The 14,422-nt window shown below is 40.8% G+C and overlaps 1 protein-coding gene across 1 annotated transcript in view; it reads right to left on the bottom strand.

Moving 5' to 3' along the window:
• PPP1CB (protein phosphatase 1 catalytic subunit beta) overlaps positions 1 to 14,167 on the bottom strand; it is a 48,784-nt gene extending 34,617 nt beyond the window's left edge. Inside the window, exons 1-2 of the mRNA XM_012475436.2 lie at positions 13,944 to 14,167; positions 13,591 to 13,729 (exon numbers count right to left, since the gene is read on the bottom strand). Of these exons, the coding sequence (XP_012330859.1) occupies positions 13,591 to 13,642 (52 nt within the window). The 5' untranslated portion in view covers positions 13,643 to 13,729; positions 13,944 to 14,167. The remainder of the gene's footprint in view (positions 1 to 13,590; positions 13,730 to 13,943) is intronic.
• Positions 14,168 to 14,422: the final 255 nt, after the last annotated feature.

The raw sequence follows: 14,422 nt of genomic DNA, 5'->3' as shown, positions 1-14,422 counted from the left end.
TAAACAAGAACCACCACCCTCAATCACTATCACTAAACACAGAAGTGTTTTAGAAATTAAGATTTTGCTGCAAATCTAAGTAATTTTTTTCCCTTTTAATTCGAGGTAGCCTCCATTCTATAAAACAGAATGAAAGCTCCCTGAATGTTTTCTAACAAATTCAACCTAAAATTATAAGGCAAAAAATATATATATATGAGAAACACATTATGGTAAGTTATTCTGACAACTAATACTGTTTGAATTAAAGCAAACTGCTTTATTTTTTACTTTTTGAGATGAGGTCTTGCTCTACTGCCCAGGCTGGAGTGCAGTGGTGTAATCAGACTCACTGCAGCCTACTGGCTCAAGACATCCTCCCATGTCAGCCTCCCAAGTAGCTGGGACTATAGGAATGTGCTACCATGCCTGGCTAATTTAATTTGTTTGTAAAGACAAGGTCTCACTATGTTGCCCAGGCAGGTCTGAAACTCCTGAGCTCAAGTGATGCTCCTCCTTTGGGAGCCTCGGCCTCCCAAAGTGCTGGGATTAAAGGCACGAGCCACTGTACCTCAGCAAGCTGCTTTATACATAACTCGTGCTGTCAAGTTAAAACAAGTGAGATCTTCTTTCCCACACAATTTTGAAGCAGACATATTTTTCAAACTCAAACTAGCATTCTTCAAACCTTGACTCAAGTGCAAAAAAAATTTCCATGTATCAAAATCCATTTAACTGTGCAGCTGAGGAGCTTCCATCTAACCCTCTATTGGAAGTGATTAATCTGCAGTGTAATGACATGCTAAAAGGCAAATATCAGGAGAATTCTATAAATGCTTTCCAAGCAATGAATATACAGTATATCCCTATCTGTGTTTTTAAAAAGACATCTTCTAAGATGAAATACATAGAATCTCACTACAGATCAGCATCAAGAGATGAACACTTGCAATCAATTTTGATGACAAAGAACACTAACTTTGAATTTCAATTAAGTAAAATGTGAATCCTCTCCCAAAAGAATTCTGTTCTTTACTCAACCATTATATTTCACATTTTGCATCAGTGTAAAAATTTTTCCAATGCAGGTTTGTCTTTTCTATGCACATAACCAAGGGATGTGATACACGTGTCTATCCGTGTGTTGCGTGTATACTAAATTTTATTTTTCACTAAACTTCTGCTACTTTCTCCGGAAAGTTCTTACTTATAACTGCCTTCTCTAAAACAGGATGGCAAGAAAAATGCACTAATTCCAACACCTATGCATGGTGTCTCATGAATTTTTTTTTTTTTTTTTGAGACAGGGTCTCACTCTGTCGGCCAGGCTGAAATGCAATGGCACAATCTTGGCTCACGGAAACCTCCACCTTCTGGCTTCAAGTGAGTCTCCTGCCTCAACCTATTAGGTAGGTGGGATTACAGGTGTGCACCACCATGCCCAGCTATTTTTTTTGTATTTTTATTAGAGACACGGTTTTGCCATGCTGCCCAGGCTGGTCTCAAACTCCTAAGCTCAAGGGATCCATCTGCCTCGGCCTCATAAAATCTTAGTAATCTTCACTGACCACTGGTATTCTAACTCTCACTCAACCCCCACCCACAAGATTACATACTAATTAATGGCAGTTAAATCTCGACATCCTAATTTTTCCCTTGCATTTTCTCCACATTGAGCACAAAAGCCTGCTTTTAAGCAACAAAAAGGCAGAAATATTAAAATTCTACAATTGGCTAAAATATGGAGTTTTGGTTTTAAGTGAATTAGGCAGCTGCCAATACTTGCCTCTCATCTTAGGCCTGACTGTTAAGAGTAATTAATGTGAGCTGGACATGGTGGTTCATGCCTATAATCCCAGCACTTTGGGAGGCTGAAGTCAGCGGATCTCGAGGTCGGGAGTTCAAGTCCAGCCTGACCAACATGGTGAGACCCCATCTCTACTAAAAATACAAAAATTAGCCATGTGTGGTGGTGCACACTTGTAATCCCAGCTACTCAGGACGCTGAGGCAGGAGAATCGCTTAAACCCAGGAGGTGAAGGTTGCAGTGAGCTGAGATCATGCCACTGCACTCCAGCCTGGGTGACAGAGTGAGACTCCATCTCAAAAAAAAAAAATAATAATAATTAATGTGGACTCAAGAGCCCAAAATGGCCTTTAGCGGCTCTGTATAATACCAGAAATTGTCTGTAATATTGTGTATATATAAAAATATTTTTCTTAGAAGGTCCATGGCTTTAATGAATTCACAAAGCATAAGTAAAAATTCATTTCAGGTACACTGGTAAACAAATAGCAAGTGTAATGAAAAAAGAGTGAAGAAGAAAAGCAACATAAATAGGTGAGAGCTAGACATTTCAGGAATAAAGGACTTTTTTTCACTGCACTGACATCTACTTTGATAGTACAAAAGCAAGGATGGGTGAAACTTAGTGTCGTACATATCAAGTCAGTGGTACCAAACCCCACTGGTGGTCACCGTGTTGTTCACTGAAACATACATGCAGTGAAACACAAAAAAGGCAGCTTCATTTATGCCCTTTGGCAAAGCAGTAAAAATGATCAATTTTATGAAACTTCAATCTTTGAATACATCTCTTTAATAATCTATATGATAAAATGGAAAATGCCCATAAAGCACTCCTGCTGTATCCCAAAGTACAATGGTTGTCGCAAAGGAAAGCACTCCCGTGACTGTTTTAGTTCCAAGCTGACCTAGACACTTTTTTTCATTAAACACTTCTACTGGGAAGTACAACTGGCAAACTATGATTATTCAGACTTAGGTATTTAACAGATACTCCTGAAAATGAACAAAGTGTGCCTGTCATTTCAAGGAAAACAACTGACAGTACTTGTTACCAATGACAGAATTCAAGCTTTCAAGCTACAAACTAAAATTCTAGAAACCTTGTAATCAGCACCATGAATCTGACAGCTTCTCCATAATTAAGGACTCTTCTGATGAGATCTTGTAACATTAACAAATGTCATTTCTGGATACTGTATTACATAATAAGCTGTTTCAACATCTGGACAGCTGTGTAATTCAGCTGAATCAGTAGTATCCAAATGAACAACATATATTATAAAGTCACATGTAAGAGCCATTTAAAGTACAAGAAAGATCAATGGATTTTAATGTGAGACCAAAAAAAAATTCATGGATATAATTTCAGATTCCACATCTCTTTTAAAATTAACCTTTAAAAAACCACCACTTGCTGATTTTTAGTGTAAACATCAGAGAAAACACACAATTATCTAAAAGAACTATTAAAATACTCCTCTTTTCTAAATACATATCTGTATAAATACAGGTTTTCTTCATATTCAACCAAAGCAATGTATCAAAACAGACTGAAACAAAACAGAGATGCGAATTCACTTGTCCTCTGTTAAAAAGACATCAGATTTATGTAAAATGGTGGCACTCTTCTCATATTTTTGCTTCAGAAAAGTTATTTTCACAAAAAAACATTTATGCTAAAATGTAGTAGGTTGCTACTTTAAATAAAGAACAGAAATTTTATTATTTATTTATTTATTTTGAGACGGAGTCTCACTCTGTTGCCTGGAGTGTAGTGGTGCACTCGCTGCTCAATGCAACCTCTGCCTCCTGGGTTCAAGCAATTCTTGTGCCTCGGCCTCCAGAGCAGCTGGGAATAGAGGCATGTAACACCATGCCCAGATAACTGTTTTTATATTTTTAGTAGAGATGGGGTTTCACCATGTTGCCCAGGCTGGTCTCGAACTCCTGGCCTCAAGTAATCCACCTGCCTCAGCCTGCTAAAGTGCTGGGATTACAGCTGTGAGCCACCACGCCCAGCTGAAAACAGAAATTTTAAAATGCTCAGTTTTAACTTCTAATGCAATATTGTTAAATACCTCACATAAATAAAAGCTCATTTTCAATTCTTTATATATAGAGAGAATCTGAGTGGAAGCGGGTTTCAAGACTCAAAAGTGTAAGATACACTGCCCTATAGTTCCTAGCCAAAAGTAAGATACAACAGCACTAAAATCACTTTTCACCATTTTATCCTACCTAGAAGTACCTTTCCCTCTCAGCACTGGTATGTCAAACCAGATTATAAACTCTGGATAATGGGAATAAAGAGACTGTTATACATACTTATATACTCACAAGCCTTCTCAAAATTAGTATGGGGAAGTTCCAGGGCTAAGTGGCACAAAGAGCTCTCTGTTACATATTTCCTAGCTCAGGTTTGTACTAAGCAACAATGACGGCTAACATTTTCTGACCTTTAATGTGCCAAGAATTGTTTGAAGGCACTTACTATCACATATGAAGAAGAAACTGGGGCAAAGCTGAAATATACCCAGAATCTGTGTCCTTAATCATTATATAAGATGGCATCCCAATGTAGCAATACTTACTAGTATTTCTTGAGTAAACACTTAACTGAGTAAACATCTGATTATCATTCAGGATTCACATAATTCTAGTAGTTGGGGGTCTGAAATTCACAAAGCTATCCCTTTCTGATATTATCTAAAATTAGACCTCACTTTTTCTCACTGACAGGTTTGCAGGTTTCTCCCTCAGAAGTCCAGTCTTGGCCGGGGGTGGTGGCTCACACATATAATCCCAGCACTCTGGGAGGCTGAGGCAGAGGTCAACAGTGTGGACCATTCTCGCCAACATGGTGAAACCCCGTCTCTACAGATGGATGACCTGAGGTCAGGAGTTTGAGACCAGCCTGGCCAACATGGTGAAACCCTGTCTTTACTAAAAATACAAAAATTAGCCAGGCATGGTGGTGTGCACCTGTAATCCCAGCTACTCAAGGCTGAGGCAGGAGAATTGCTGGAACTTGAGGGGCAGAGGCTGAGTGAGCCAAGATTGTGTCACTGCGAGACTCTGTCTCCAAAAAAAAAGTCTGGTCTTTAATTCAAATAAAAGGCTCAATTCAAACCATATAGATGAAACATACAAGTACCTATAAAGATTCCTTCTTGATTTACTGTGAAAAGTTTTAAAATAAGCTATTACAACTGTTAGATATGACATTAGTGAAAGCTATGTAATATCCGATATCCCTAACCTAAGTTAGCTTTTGATTTCTCCAAATCTGGGGAATGAGAGGTAGGATTAGGGGGAAGGTTAAAATGGTGTCAGACCAAGTACAGTCACGCACCAAAGGGATACTTCCTGAGAGATGCAGGGTTAGGTGATTTTGCTATTGTGCAAACATCATAGACTGGACTTATACAAACTCAGATGGTATGGTCTATTGCTCTTAGGCTAAAAGCATGCTGCACGGTATGTTACTGTACTGAATACTGTAGGCTACTGTAACACAATGGGTGCTTGTATGTCTAAACATAGAAAAGGTACAGTATACATACAGTAATGAAGATAAAATTTTTCTTTCTTCAATAGTAAATCAACCTTTGCTTACTGCTAACTTTTACTTTATAAACTTAAAATTTTTTTAAATGTTTTGACTTTTTTTTTTTTTTGAGACGGAGTTTCGCTCTTGTTCCCCAGGCTGGAGTGCAATGGCGCGATCTCGGCTCACTGCAACCTCCGCCTCCTGGGTTCAGGCAATTCTCCCGCCTCAGCCTCCTGAGTAGCTGGGATTACAGGCACGCGCCACCATGCCCAGCTAATTTTTTGTATTAGTAGAGACGGGGTTTCACCATGTTGACCAGAATGGTCTCGATCTCTTGACCTTGTGATCCACCCGCCTCGGCCTCCCAAAGTGCTGGGATTACAGGCGTGAGCCACCGCGCCCGGCCAAATGTTTTGACTTTTATAGTAACAATTAGCTTAAAAAACAAAGACATAAAGCCGTACAAAAAAAAAGTTTCTTTCTGTCCTTACCCAATAAGCCTTTTCCTATTTTTAAAAATATTTTTTACTTTTAAACTTTTTTCTGTTAGAAAAAAAAAAAGACATATACATACACATTAGCCTAGGCCTACACAGTCAGAATCATCAATATGACTATCTTTTACCTCCACATCTTCACTGGAAGGTCTTCAGGGGCAGTAACATGCATGGATCCATCATCTCCCAGTATACCAACACTTTTTTTTTTGGAATGCCACCTGAAGGACCTGCCTGAAGCAGTTTTAAGTTAACCAGTTTTTAAAAACAAGAATACATTCCAATGATTTAAAAAATACATAGTAAATACACAACATAGCTGTTTATTACCAGTATCAAGTATTATGTACTCTATATAATTGTGTGTTACACTTTTTTTTTTTTTGAGATGGAGTCTTGCTCTGTCACCCAGACTAGAGAGCAGTGGTGCAATCTCAGCTCACTGCAACCTCCCAGGTTCAAGTGATTCTTCTGCCTCAGCCTCCTAAGTAGCTGGGATTACAGACACATGCCATCAAGGCCAGCTAATTTTTGTATTTTTAGTAGAGAACAGGGTTTTACCATGTTGGCCAGGCTGGTCTCGAACTGCTGACCTCAAGTGATCCGCCTGGCTTGGCTTCCCAAAATGCTGGGATTACAGGCATGAGCCCCTGTGCCTGGCCTGTGTTATACTTTTACCCAACTGGCAGTGCAGTAGGTTTACACCAGCATTACCAACACGTGAGTAATGTGTTGCACTGTGACATTATGACTATGATGTCACTAAGTGACAGGAATTTTTCAGCTCCATTCCAATTTTACAGGACCACTATCTTACATGAAGTCCACTGTTGACCCAAACATCATTTGATGCAGCATATGACTATACTCAAAGCAAGAAAGTGTTTTGGTCACCTTGTAAGTGACTAGACAGGAACTTCTGTTGCTCAGGGATATTCTGATTAACATTCTTGGAATAAAATTCCTTTATGGTGAAATATGCTACGTTAAAACCTTCTAATTATGCAAGTGTGGGCATGCATAAAAAACCAAAGATGTGCATATAGCATCAGTATCTCCACTTGTCTTTGCACAGATGCAGGTAAATTTGGGAAGGGAGGGTTCTGAGGCCAGTGATTTTCCTGAAGGTTATATATACTCTCATAAATCACTGTGCTCTATATGTGAAGAGTGCAGAGGCAGAATAAAGGACAACCATCCCTTCCCTTTTTCCTACTGTATGACAAATACCAAGGACTGATTTCCTGTATTAAATCAGGAAAAAACTGGCTACTGGTTGTTCATACTTGAATAAGCCTTGATATGGCTATTTAAAGCTGCTAGAAGCAGTGGCTGCTACCTAAGGGCATAAATTTGCATCCAATCACAAATCCTAGAAGACTCGCCTGGGAATCCCCATCTACCACACCACTGCTACATCTATTGACATTTGCAAACCATTTCTTGCCCTTGCCTCCCTATATGCTACCAAGATTTCAGAATAACCTTTTAGAAATAAGTAACAATTTTAGTAAATAATTCTAAATATCTTAACATTCCTTCATATCTGTATTATTTTACCTCTGTTAGAAATGTTTGAAAATGGAGCTAGGCACCTGTAATTCCAGAACTGTGGGAGCCAAGGTGGAAGGACTGCTTGAGTCCAGGAGTTTGAGATCAGCCTGGGCAACAAAATGAGATTCTGTGTCTATCAATTTTTTTTTTTTTTTTTTTAGTTAGTGGTACATGCCTGTGGTCCCAGCTACTTGGGAGGATGAGGTAGGAGGATCACTTGAGCCCAGAAGGTTGAGGCTGCAAGTGAGCCGTGTTCATGACACTGCACTACAACCTGGTGACAGAGCCAGACCCTGACTCCAAAATTAAAAAACAGGTTAAAAATGCATGCCATTGGAATGTATACTCTTTTAAAAATAAGAAATGTGGAGAATAAGAAAGAAAAAGACCCACTAGATGCAACTATCTTCCCCACTAATCCTGAATCTTAACATAACTTTATCTCTAGACACAATTTAAATAATGTATAAATCCCAATGAGTCTTTATCTTGGATTTAGATATTTACCAGAAAACCTCCAGGTCTGCATTTAGATAGCAAAATAAAAACACCTCTGGACTACTTCAAAATGTCAGTCTCCCTTACTTGCTGAACTAATTCAGAGAAAACAAATTCCTAATCTCTGAATCAGTTCAAAAATATGTCACAACCTTTATGTCTCTTCTACTACGTCATCCAGAAGAATCAAGAGGAGAGATAAAATATTCCTTGAGTGATCTCCCCCATTCCCCAACATGCTTTTTTTTCTATCAAGTCTAGCTGTGCAGCCACACAAAACACTTCCTCTACAACTCAAGGTTGTCAGGAACAACTGGCACTTCCTTCAAACTGCCTAGCCTTTAGACTGCTCGGTCAGAATTAAACAATAGTAAAGAGGCCTTAAACAATCTGGTAGTTCCTCAAAAAGTTAAACATAGAGTTACTACATAACCTAGAAATTTCACTCCCAGCTATATACCCAAGGGAAACTGAAAGCATATACCCACAAAAAAAACTTGTACACAAATGTTGACAGCAGCACTACAGGTATTTACAATAGCAAAAGAAGAAAACAATTCAAATGTCCATCAACTGATGAATGGATTAAAAATGTGGCATATACATACAATAGAATATTATTCAGCCATAAAAGGAATAAAGTACTGATATATACTACAACAAAGATGAATATTACAAACATTAAAAGAAACCAGTCACAAAAGACAATATATTGTATGATTTCATTTGTATGAAATGTACAGAATAGGTAAATCTAAGAGACCAAAAAAAAAAAGTAGATAGGTGGGGGCCAGGAAAGAGTGGAGAGAAATGAGAAGTGTCTGTTACTGGGAAGAGGGTTTTTTGGGGGGTGTGTGTGTGTGTGAAAACGTTATAAAGTTCACTTTCGTGATGGCTGCACAACTCTGTGATATACTAAAAATCATATAAACAGGCAAACTGTATGGTATGTGAATCACATCTGGATAAAGCTGTCATTTTAAAACGGAGGGCTTTAATGTGCTTTCATTAACCTATTTCACTTCTCAAATCCATTCATTTATTTTTCAACCTTCAAAAGGACACTAAAAGTTGGGCGCGGCAGCTTGCACCTGTAATCTCAACACTTTGGGAGGCCAAGGCTGAAGGACTGCTTGAGCACAGAAGTTCAAGACAAGCCTAGGCAACCAACATAGGGAAACCCCACCTCTACCAAAATAAAAAAAAATTATCCAGGCGAGGTGGCACATGCCTGTTGTCCCAACTACTGGGGAGGCTGAGGCAGGAGTATCGCTTGAGACCAGGAGGTCAAGACTGCAGTGAGCCATGATCAAGCCACTGCGTTTCAGCCTACCTTGAAAAGGAAAACTTAAAAAAGTGCAGTCTATCAGCCTAACTAAATCTTATGAGTACTATACATGTTTCACAAGAAAGAAAAGGGAAATATCGACACTAAAAGATCACAGCAGTGTCACAAATTCAGACATCTGACAGGTCAAAGTTAAGTGAAAAATGAATTTAAAAAAAAAAACAGGTACAAACACATCTCAAGATTTTCATAAAACTGTAAGTGGGCCAAAAATTTAACACAATCACATTTTGCTATGGAACTTTACACAGTGCTAATATTCCACAACTCATACTGTAATAGTCTAGTTCAGCTTTGTGGTAATATGTTAAAAAATACTTCAAGAAAAACTTTTCTATCACACAGCAAATCGCTTTTGGGTATTTTTGCAGACATTTCAATGACAAGGGAAAATGTTCATGATGTAATACTACATGAAAAAACTAACTCATAAAGCTATGTAAATAATATTCTAATGATGTAAACTATGTGAATTTTACACTAAAGTATGTTAAGTATACTTTAAACAAAAATATAGCAAAATTTCAACAAGGGTTATCTCTGGATTGTGGAATTACAAGGGACTTTTTTTTTCTTTTAAACTCTATTTTACAAGTTTCCTACAATAAGAATGCTGTCCTTTCATAATCAGAAAGCAAATTCTAAACATAGTTTCATATTACCACATATATGATACATAACAATAGATATGAATCAACTGGTACATCCCAGTTTTTAAATACCTGGATCAAGACTGTGGCTGGGAACAGAGCTGGCACTATCTTATTCACCCTGCAGCAGTTTTCCATACTAACCTCCCCAACCCATTAGATTCTACTCATTCCACTTCACTTCCTCCAAAATAAACTTAAGCACTTACAGTTTGAAGTTCCCCAGGTGATTCTGCTATATTCCCATTCCACCCCCTTAACTCCTTTGAGAACCACTCATCTAGAAGCTTTTACTGGATTTTCCAGGATACTCATACAACTAGTTTCGATTTAAATGATCAAAACACTATGATAAGCACAAGAATGTGGCCAACAGGGTCACTACAGGGGATAAAGCAGAAGTCTTTGGTTTTTAGTTCTAAGCAAAACTTAATCCAAGAAAATATATCAAAACAATATGCAGCATCCAAATAATACAATCAATATTTCTGTTTTACATTAAGTGTCAGACATGTATTAATATGTCCTAAAGGCTCTTTGAAAATATCAAGGTTGGGCGAGGTGGCTCATGCCTGTAATTCCAGTAATTTTGGAGGCCGAGGTGGGTGGATCACTTGAGGTCAGGAGTTCAAGACCAGACTGGCCAGCATGGTGAAACCCCATCTCTACTAAAAATAGAAAACTAGCCAGGTGTGGTGGTGTGCAACTGTAGTCCCAGCTACTTGGGAGGCTGAGGCAGGAGAATTGCTTGGACCTGGCAGGCAGAGGCTGCAGTAAGCCAAGATCACCCCACTGCACTCCAGCCTGGGTGACAAGAGTGAAATTCCATCTCAAAAAAAAAAAATAGTTCTATCAATAATATGCCCACCTAAAAAAGAAAAACAAAAAGCAACTCATAAAATGTAGTCACCAAAAGTGTGTATAGCTGATTGGTGATTTAATATAGTAAAAAAGAAAAAACAATCAGGAATATGTTGTGGGGCTACAATCAGCATTAATGAGATCAGGCCCTGCTGAATGTTTTCCCCTAATGCAGAAGAAATTCCTGCCAAATTTTTACTTATACTTTCATTTGACACTAAAAAACAAAACACTAACCATAGTTATTCTTGCTAGGCAGCTTTACCAAATACCATTAACTCGAATGTAACATTATTGAAAATCCAGGGAGACAATTTTTTTTTAAAGATTAAAAATTATTATTTTACCTTCAAAGCTACTGCAAATCAATAAAAATAATTATTTACTAGAAAATTCAAGTCTGCTTTGGACAAGTCTTTCAACAGGTCTAGATTTGGGAAGGAGGTGAAAAACCTAGAATATTTAAGAATCCCTGGGGGGGCACTGTCAAACTAAATATGCTTCCGTAGGATGTAGAAATAATGAAAATCTACTGATAGAATACTACTCTCTGTCCTATGATGAGCAAAGGACAGAGAGGAGGCTGAAAAAACCTGAAAGTCACTTGTTTAGACTGGGAGCTCCTCGAGTGAAGAGATTGTGTCTTATCTTTGGATTCCTGGTGCCTGGTAAGGAGGAGGTCAACATGTTAACGCTTGCTAAATTAAGAGAGAAATGTGTCTGGACTACAATTCTTACCCCCCAAAATGGAAAAAAGATTGTACAAAATCAATTATTCAATTTGAATTCACAAAAACAAATGGAATCCCTTAGGCTATTTTTCCCAGTGTCTTTTTTTCCAGTTACCTTGCACAACCCACTCATGAAGTTTCTGAAATACCTATAATCATAAAAGGTGCATCTAACTTAAGAGGATACAAACATTTTAAAACAAAAATCTGTTTTATGCCTATAAAATATACGGAAAATTAAATAAAATATAAAGAAGTTGAGATACATTTTTAAAATATTTATATTTACGAACAAAGTTTTAAAACATACAAAAACGGGAAGGGTACGGTGGCTCACGAGGTCAGGAGTTCAAGACCAGCCTGGCCAAAATGGTGAAACCCTGTCTCTACAAAATTACAAAAAAATTTATCCGGGCATGATGGCGGGGTACCTGTAATCCCAGCTACGAGGCTGAGGTGGAAGAAGCGCTCGAACCCAGGAGGCAGAGGTTGCAGTGAGCCGACATCGTGCCACTGCACTCCAGCCTAGGCGACAGAGCACTCCAGCGTGGGCCACAGAGGGAGACTCTGTCTCAAAAAAAAAAAAAAAAAGTAGGCCTATTCTTCCCCAAATGTAAATAAGACATACACATTTTTAAATTAACTGTATTTCCCTCATAGAACAGTTACAAAATACAAATTTTTTCAAAGCAAATTTCTCGAAGAACCAGCAAGATGTTCACATCTGTTCACAAAGTCTTAGGTAGTCAACACTGACTGCAGGCACCAGGGGGCCTCCCAGGAATAACTTGATAGTAAAGGAAAAGGAAAGTAAGAGTTCCTGGTAAAACTTTTGCTTCAGTCTTAAGACTGCTGGATGGCCTTCACATCTGGAGCAAATATACCCTAGTTACACAACCAGTACTCAAAAAACTTGTGTTTTGGATAACAACACATTCGTTGAAAAAAAGGAAATACCCCTTCCCCATCACAATCTTCTTTGATGATTTTCCAATTATAAGTATATTTTGCTTCACGGTAGCAAACAATTATCTTCAGTTAATCTGAAAGCAAACAGTACATATACAATCCTTGGACGGCAGCTAACAGAGGCCTCCAAATTGCTGAAAAATGTTTAAAGGCTTTTCTACACACTCACAAAACAATTAGTGATGACGCAAATTTTAGGGTAGAGGAACTGTTTGGCAGAAGACTGCATTTAACTTTGAATAATATCCTGCAATGAATCAATAACATTTAACTCCTGGCTAGTCCACCTCTTCGTTTTCCCCCCTTACCTTCCCACCAGCATAAAACTATTCAATCAAAACACTAGGGCCCGGAAAGTTCAAATGCTGCGTAGACTTGCAAATACCTTTTGAACATAAAGCAGGTTTTAAAAATAGGTCTTCACTAAGTTTGTGCAGAAATTAAGCTCTGCTAAAATCAAACGCAAAAGCCTTCAGCAAACGCATCTCCATACTTCTCATGTCTTACGTGCCTCTTCAACCTGATCACATATTTTGCCTTACAAATTTTTTTTAGGCCAAGTAACAAATGGCGGAAAAAATTCCCGCTAATTTTATCCTCTCTTTAAGAAGAATCCATTCTGCAGTATCGTGTAAAAACGCAGAGCAGACGAAGCAGTCCTATTAATGACAGGCATATATATATATATAAAATTCACTCCCGAAACGACAAACGGAGGCAGCCAAGGGCAACGCACAAAGAGAACACAGAAGAAACAGATTCCACCGACACAAAGCCCGGCGGCAGGCATCCTCTCTCCCACCTCGGAGGGGTCACCGGAGGCGAGAACAACGGCGCGCGGAGCCGGGCGGCCTTTCCGAAAGGCTCTCCCGCAGACCCGCTCCGCACAGCCTCCAGCCGGTGCACCTGGCCCCCAAGGGTACGCAGGGACGGCCCCCTCTCCACCGATCTCTCCTGACCGCACTCCCGGAGGCCGCTCCCCCGCGTCCAGCAGCCTTCTCGCCCCGCCAGCCGCGCCGCGCTCTCAAAGACTCGTCTCGGGGAGGGAAAGGGGTCCCCTCGCGTTTCGGCGGCGGAGTGGGACACTAGGGGTCGGCGGCGACGCCCAGCCTCCCTCCGTGTCGCGGCCCGGCGCGCACTCACCCTCCAGCAGCCGGGTGATGAGGCTGTCCACGTTCAACTCCCCGTCCGCCATCTTGTCGGCACAGACTCTCCTTCCTGGCAGCGGGAACAAGGGCTTCTCGGCGGCGGAGGCTTCGGCGACGGCTCGGCGTTCTCTCACCTACAAGTCACGCGGCGTTTCGACCCCGGCTCCAACTCCCTCTTTTCCCGGGCCCTCCCCCCACCCCCTCCCCGCCGGGTAGCAAGAGCGCGCGCACACTCGGAGGCACCCACGGAAAATAAATAAATAAACAAGAGGGGCCCCCACGAACAGGGCCGCGTCAGACCCAGGCCGCCACCTCCTCCTCGGCACCGCCCAACTCCGCAAAGCTCACCAGCGCCGCCGACGGCCCCACCCGCAGCGCCACTCACTCCGCACGGCCCTTGCCCGCCGCCGCGCCACGCAGTTCTCCGCGCAGGCGCGCGGCGCGCTCCTCGCCGAGGTTTCCCTCGACGCCAGGGCCGCCGCGCAGCCGCACTGGAGCGGCTTCGCCTGTTGTCGCGGTCTTCGCGCAGGTGCGTCGCCTTCTCTTTCTCCATGTCCACGGCGCCGAGTCTCGCCGCGGCGGCGCAGGCGCCAGGGAGGTTCCCCGGCTTTGCATCGCTGAGGAAACCCGGGTTACGCAGGGCACGCTGGGGCAGGGCTGACCTTCCCATTTCTCTGGTCCACCGGCCCTGGCTTCTCCGCAGACTTGGTGGTTGTGCCCTTTCGGCCTCGCTTTTCTTTTCTTGGCTTCATCCCCTGGACCTGCAAGCAGTTCCTCGTGTTTCTTTCGTTAGCCGAGAAACGCGAACTGCAGGGTTTAGAACCCGG

Source organism: Aotus nancymaae, unplaced genomic scaffold (genome assembly GCF_030222135.1).
Source record: "Aotus nancymaae isolate 86718 unplaced genomic scaffold, 86718_ANA_hifiasm-v0.15.2.pri h1tg000057l, whole genome shotgun sequence".
Taxonomy (NCBI): Eukaryota; Metazoa; Chordata; class Mammalia; order Primates; family Aotidae; genus Aotus; species Aotus nancymaae.
Note: the sequence above shows the minus strand (reverse complement) of the source record. Positions and strands in the feature narration are given on the sequence as shown.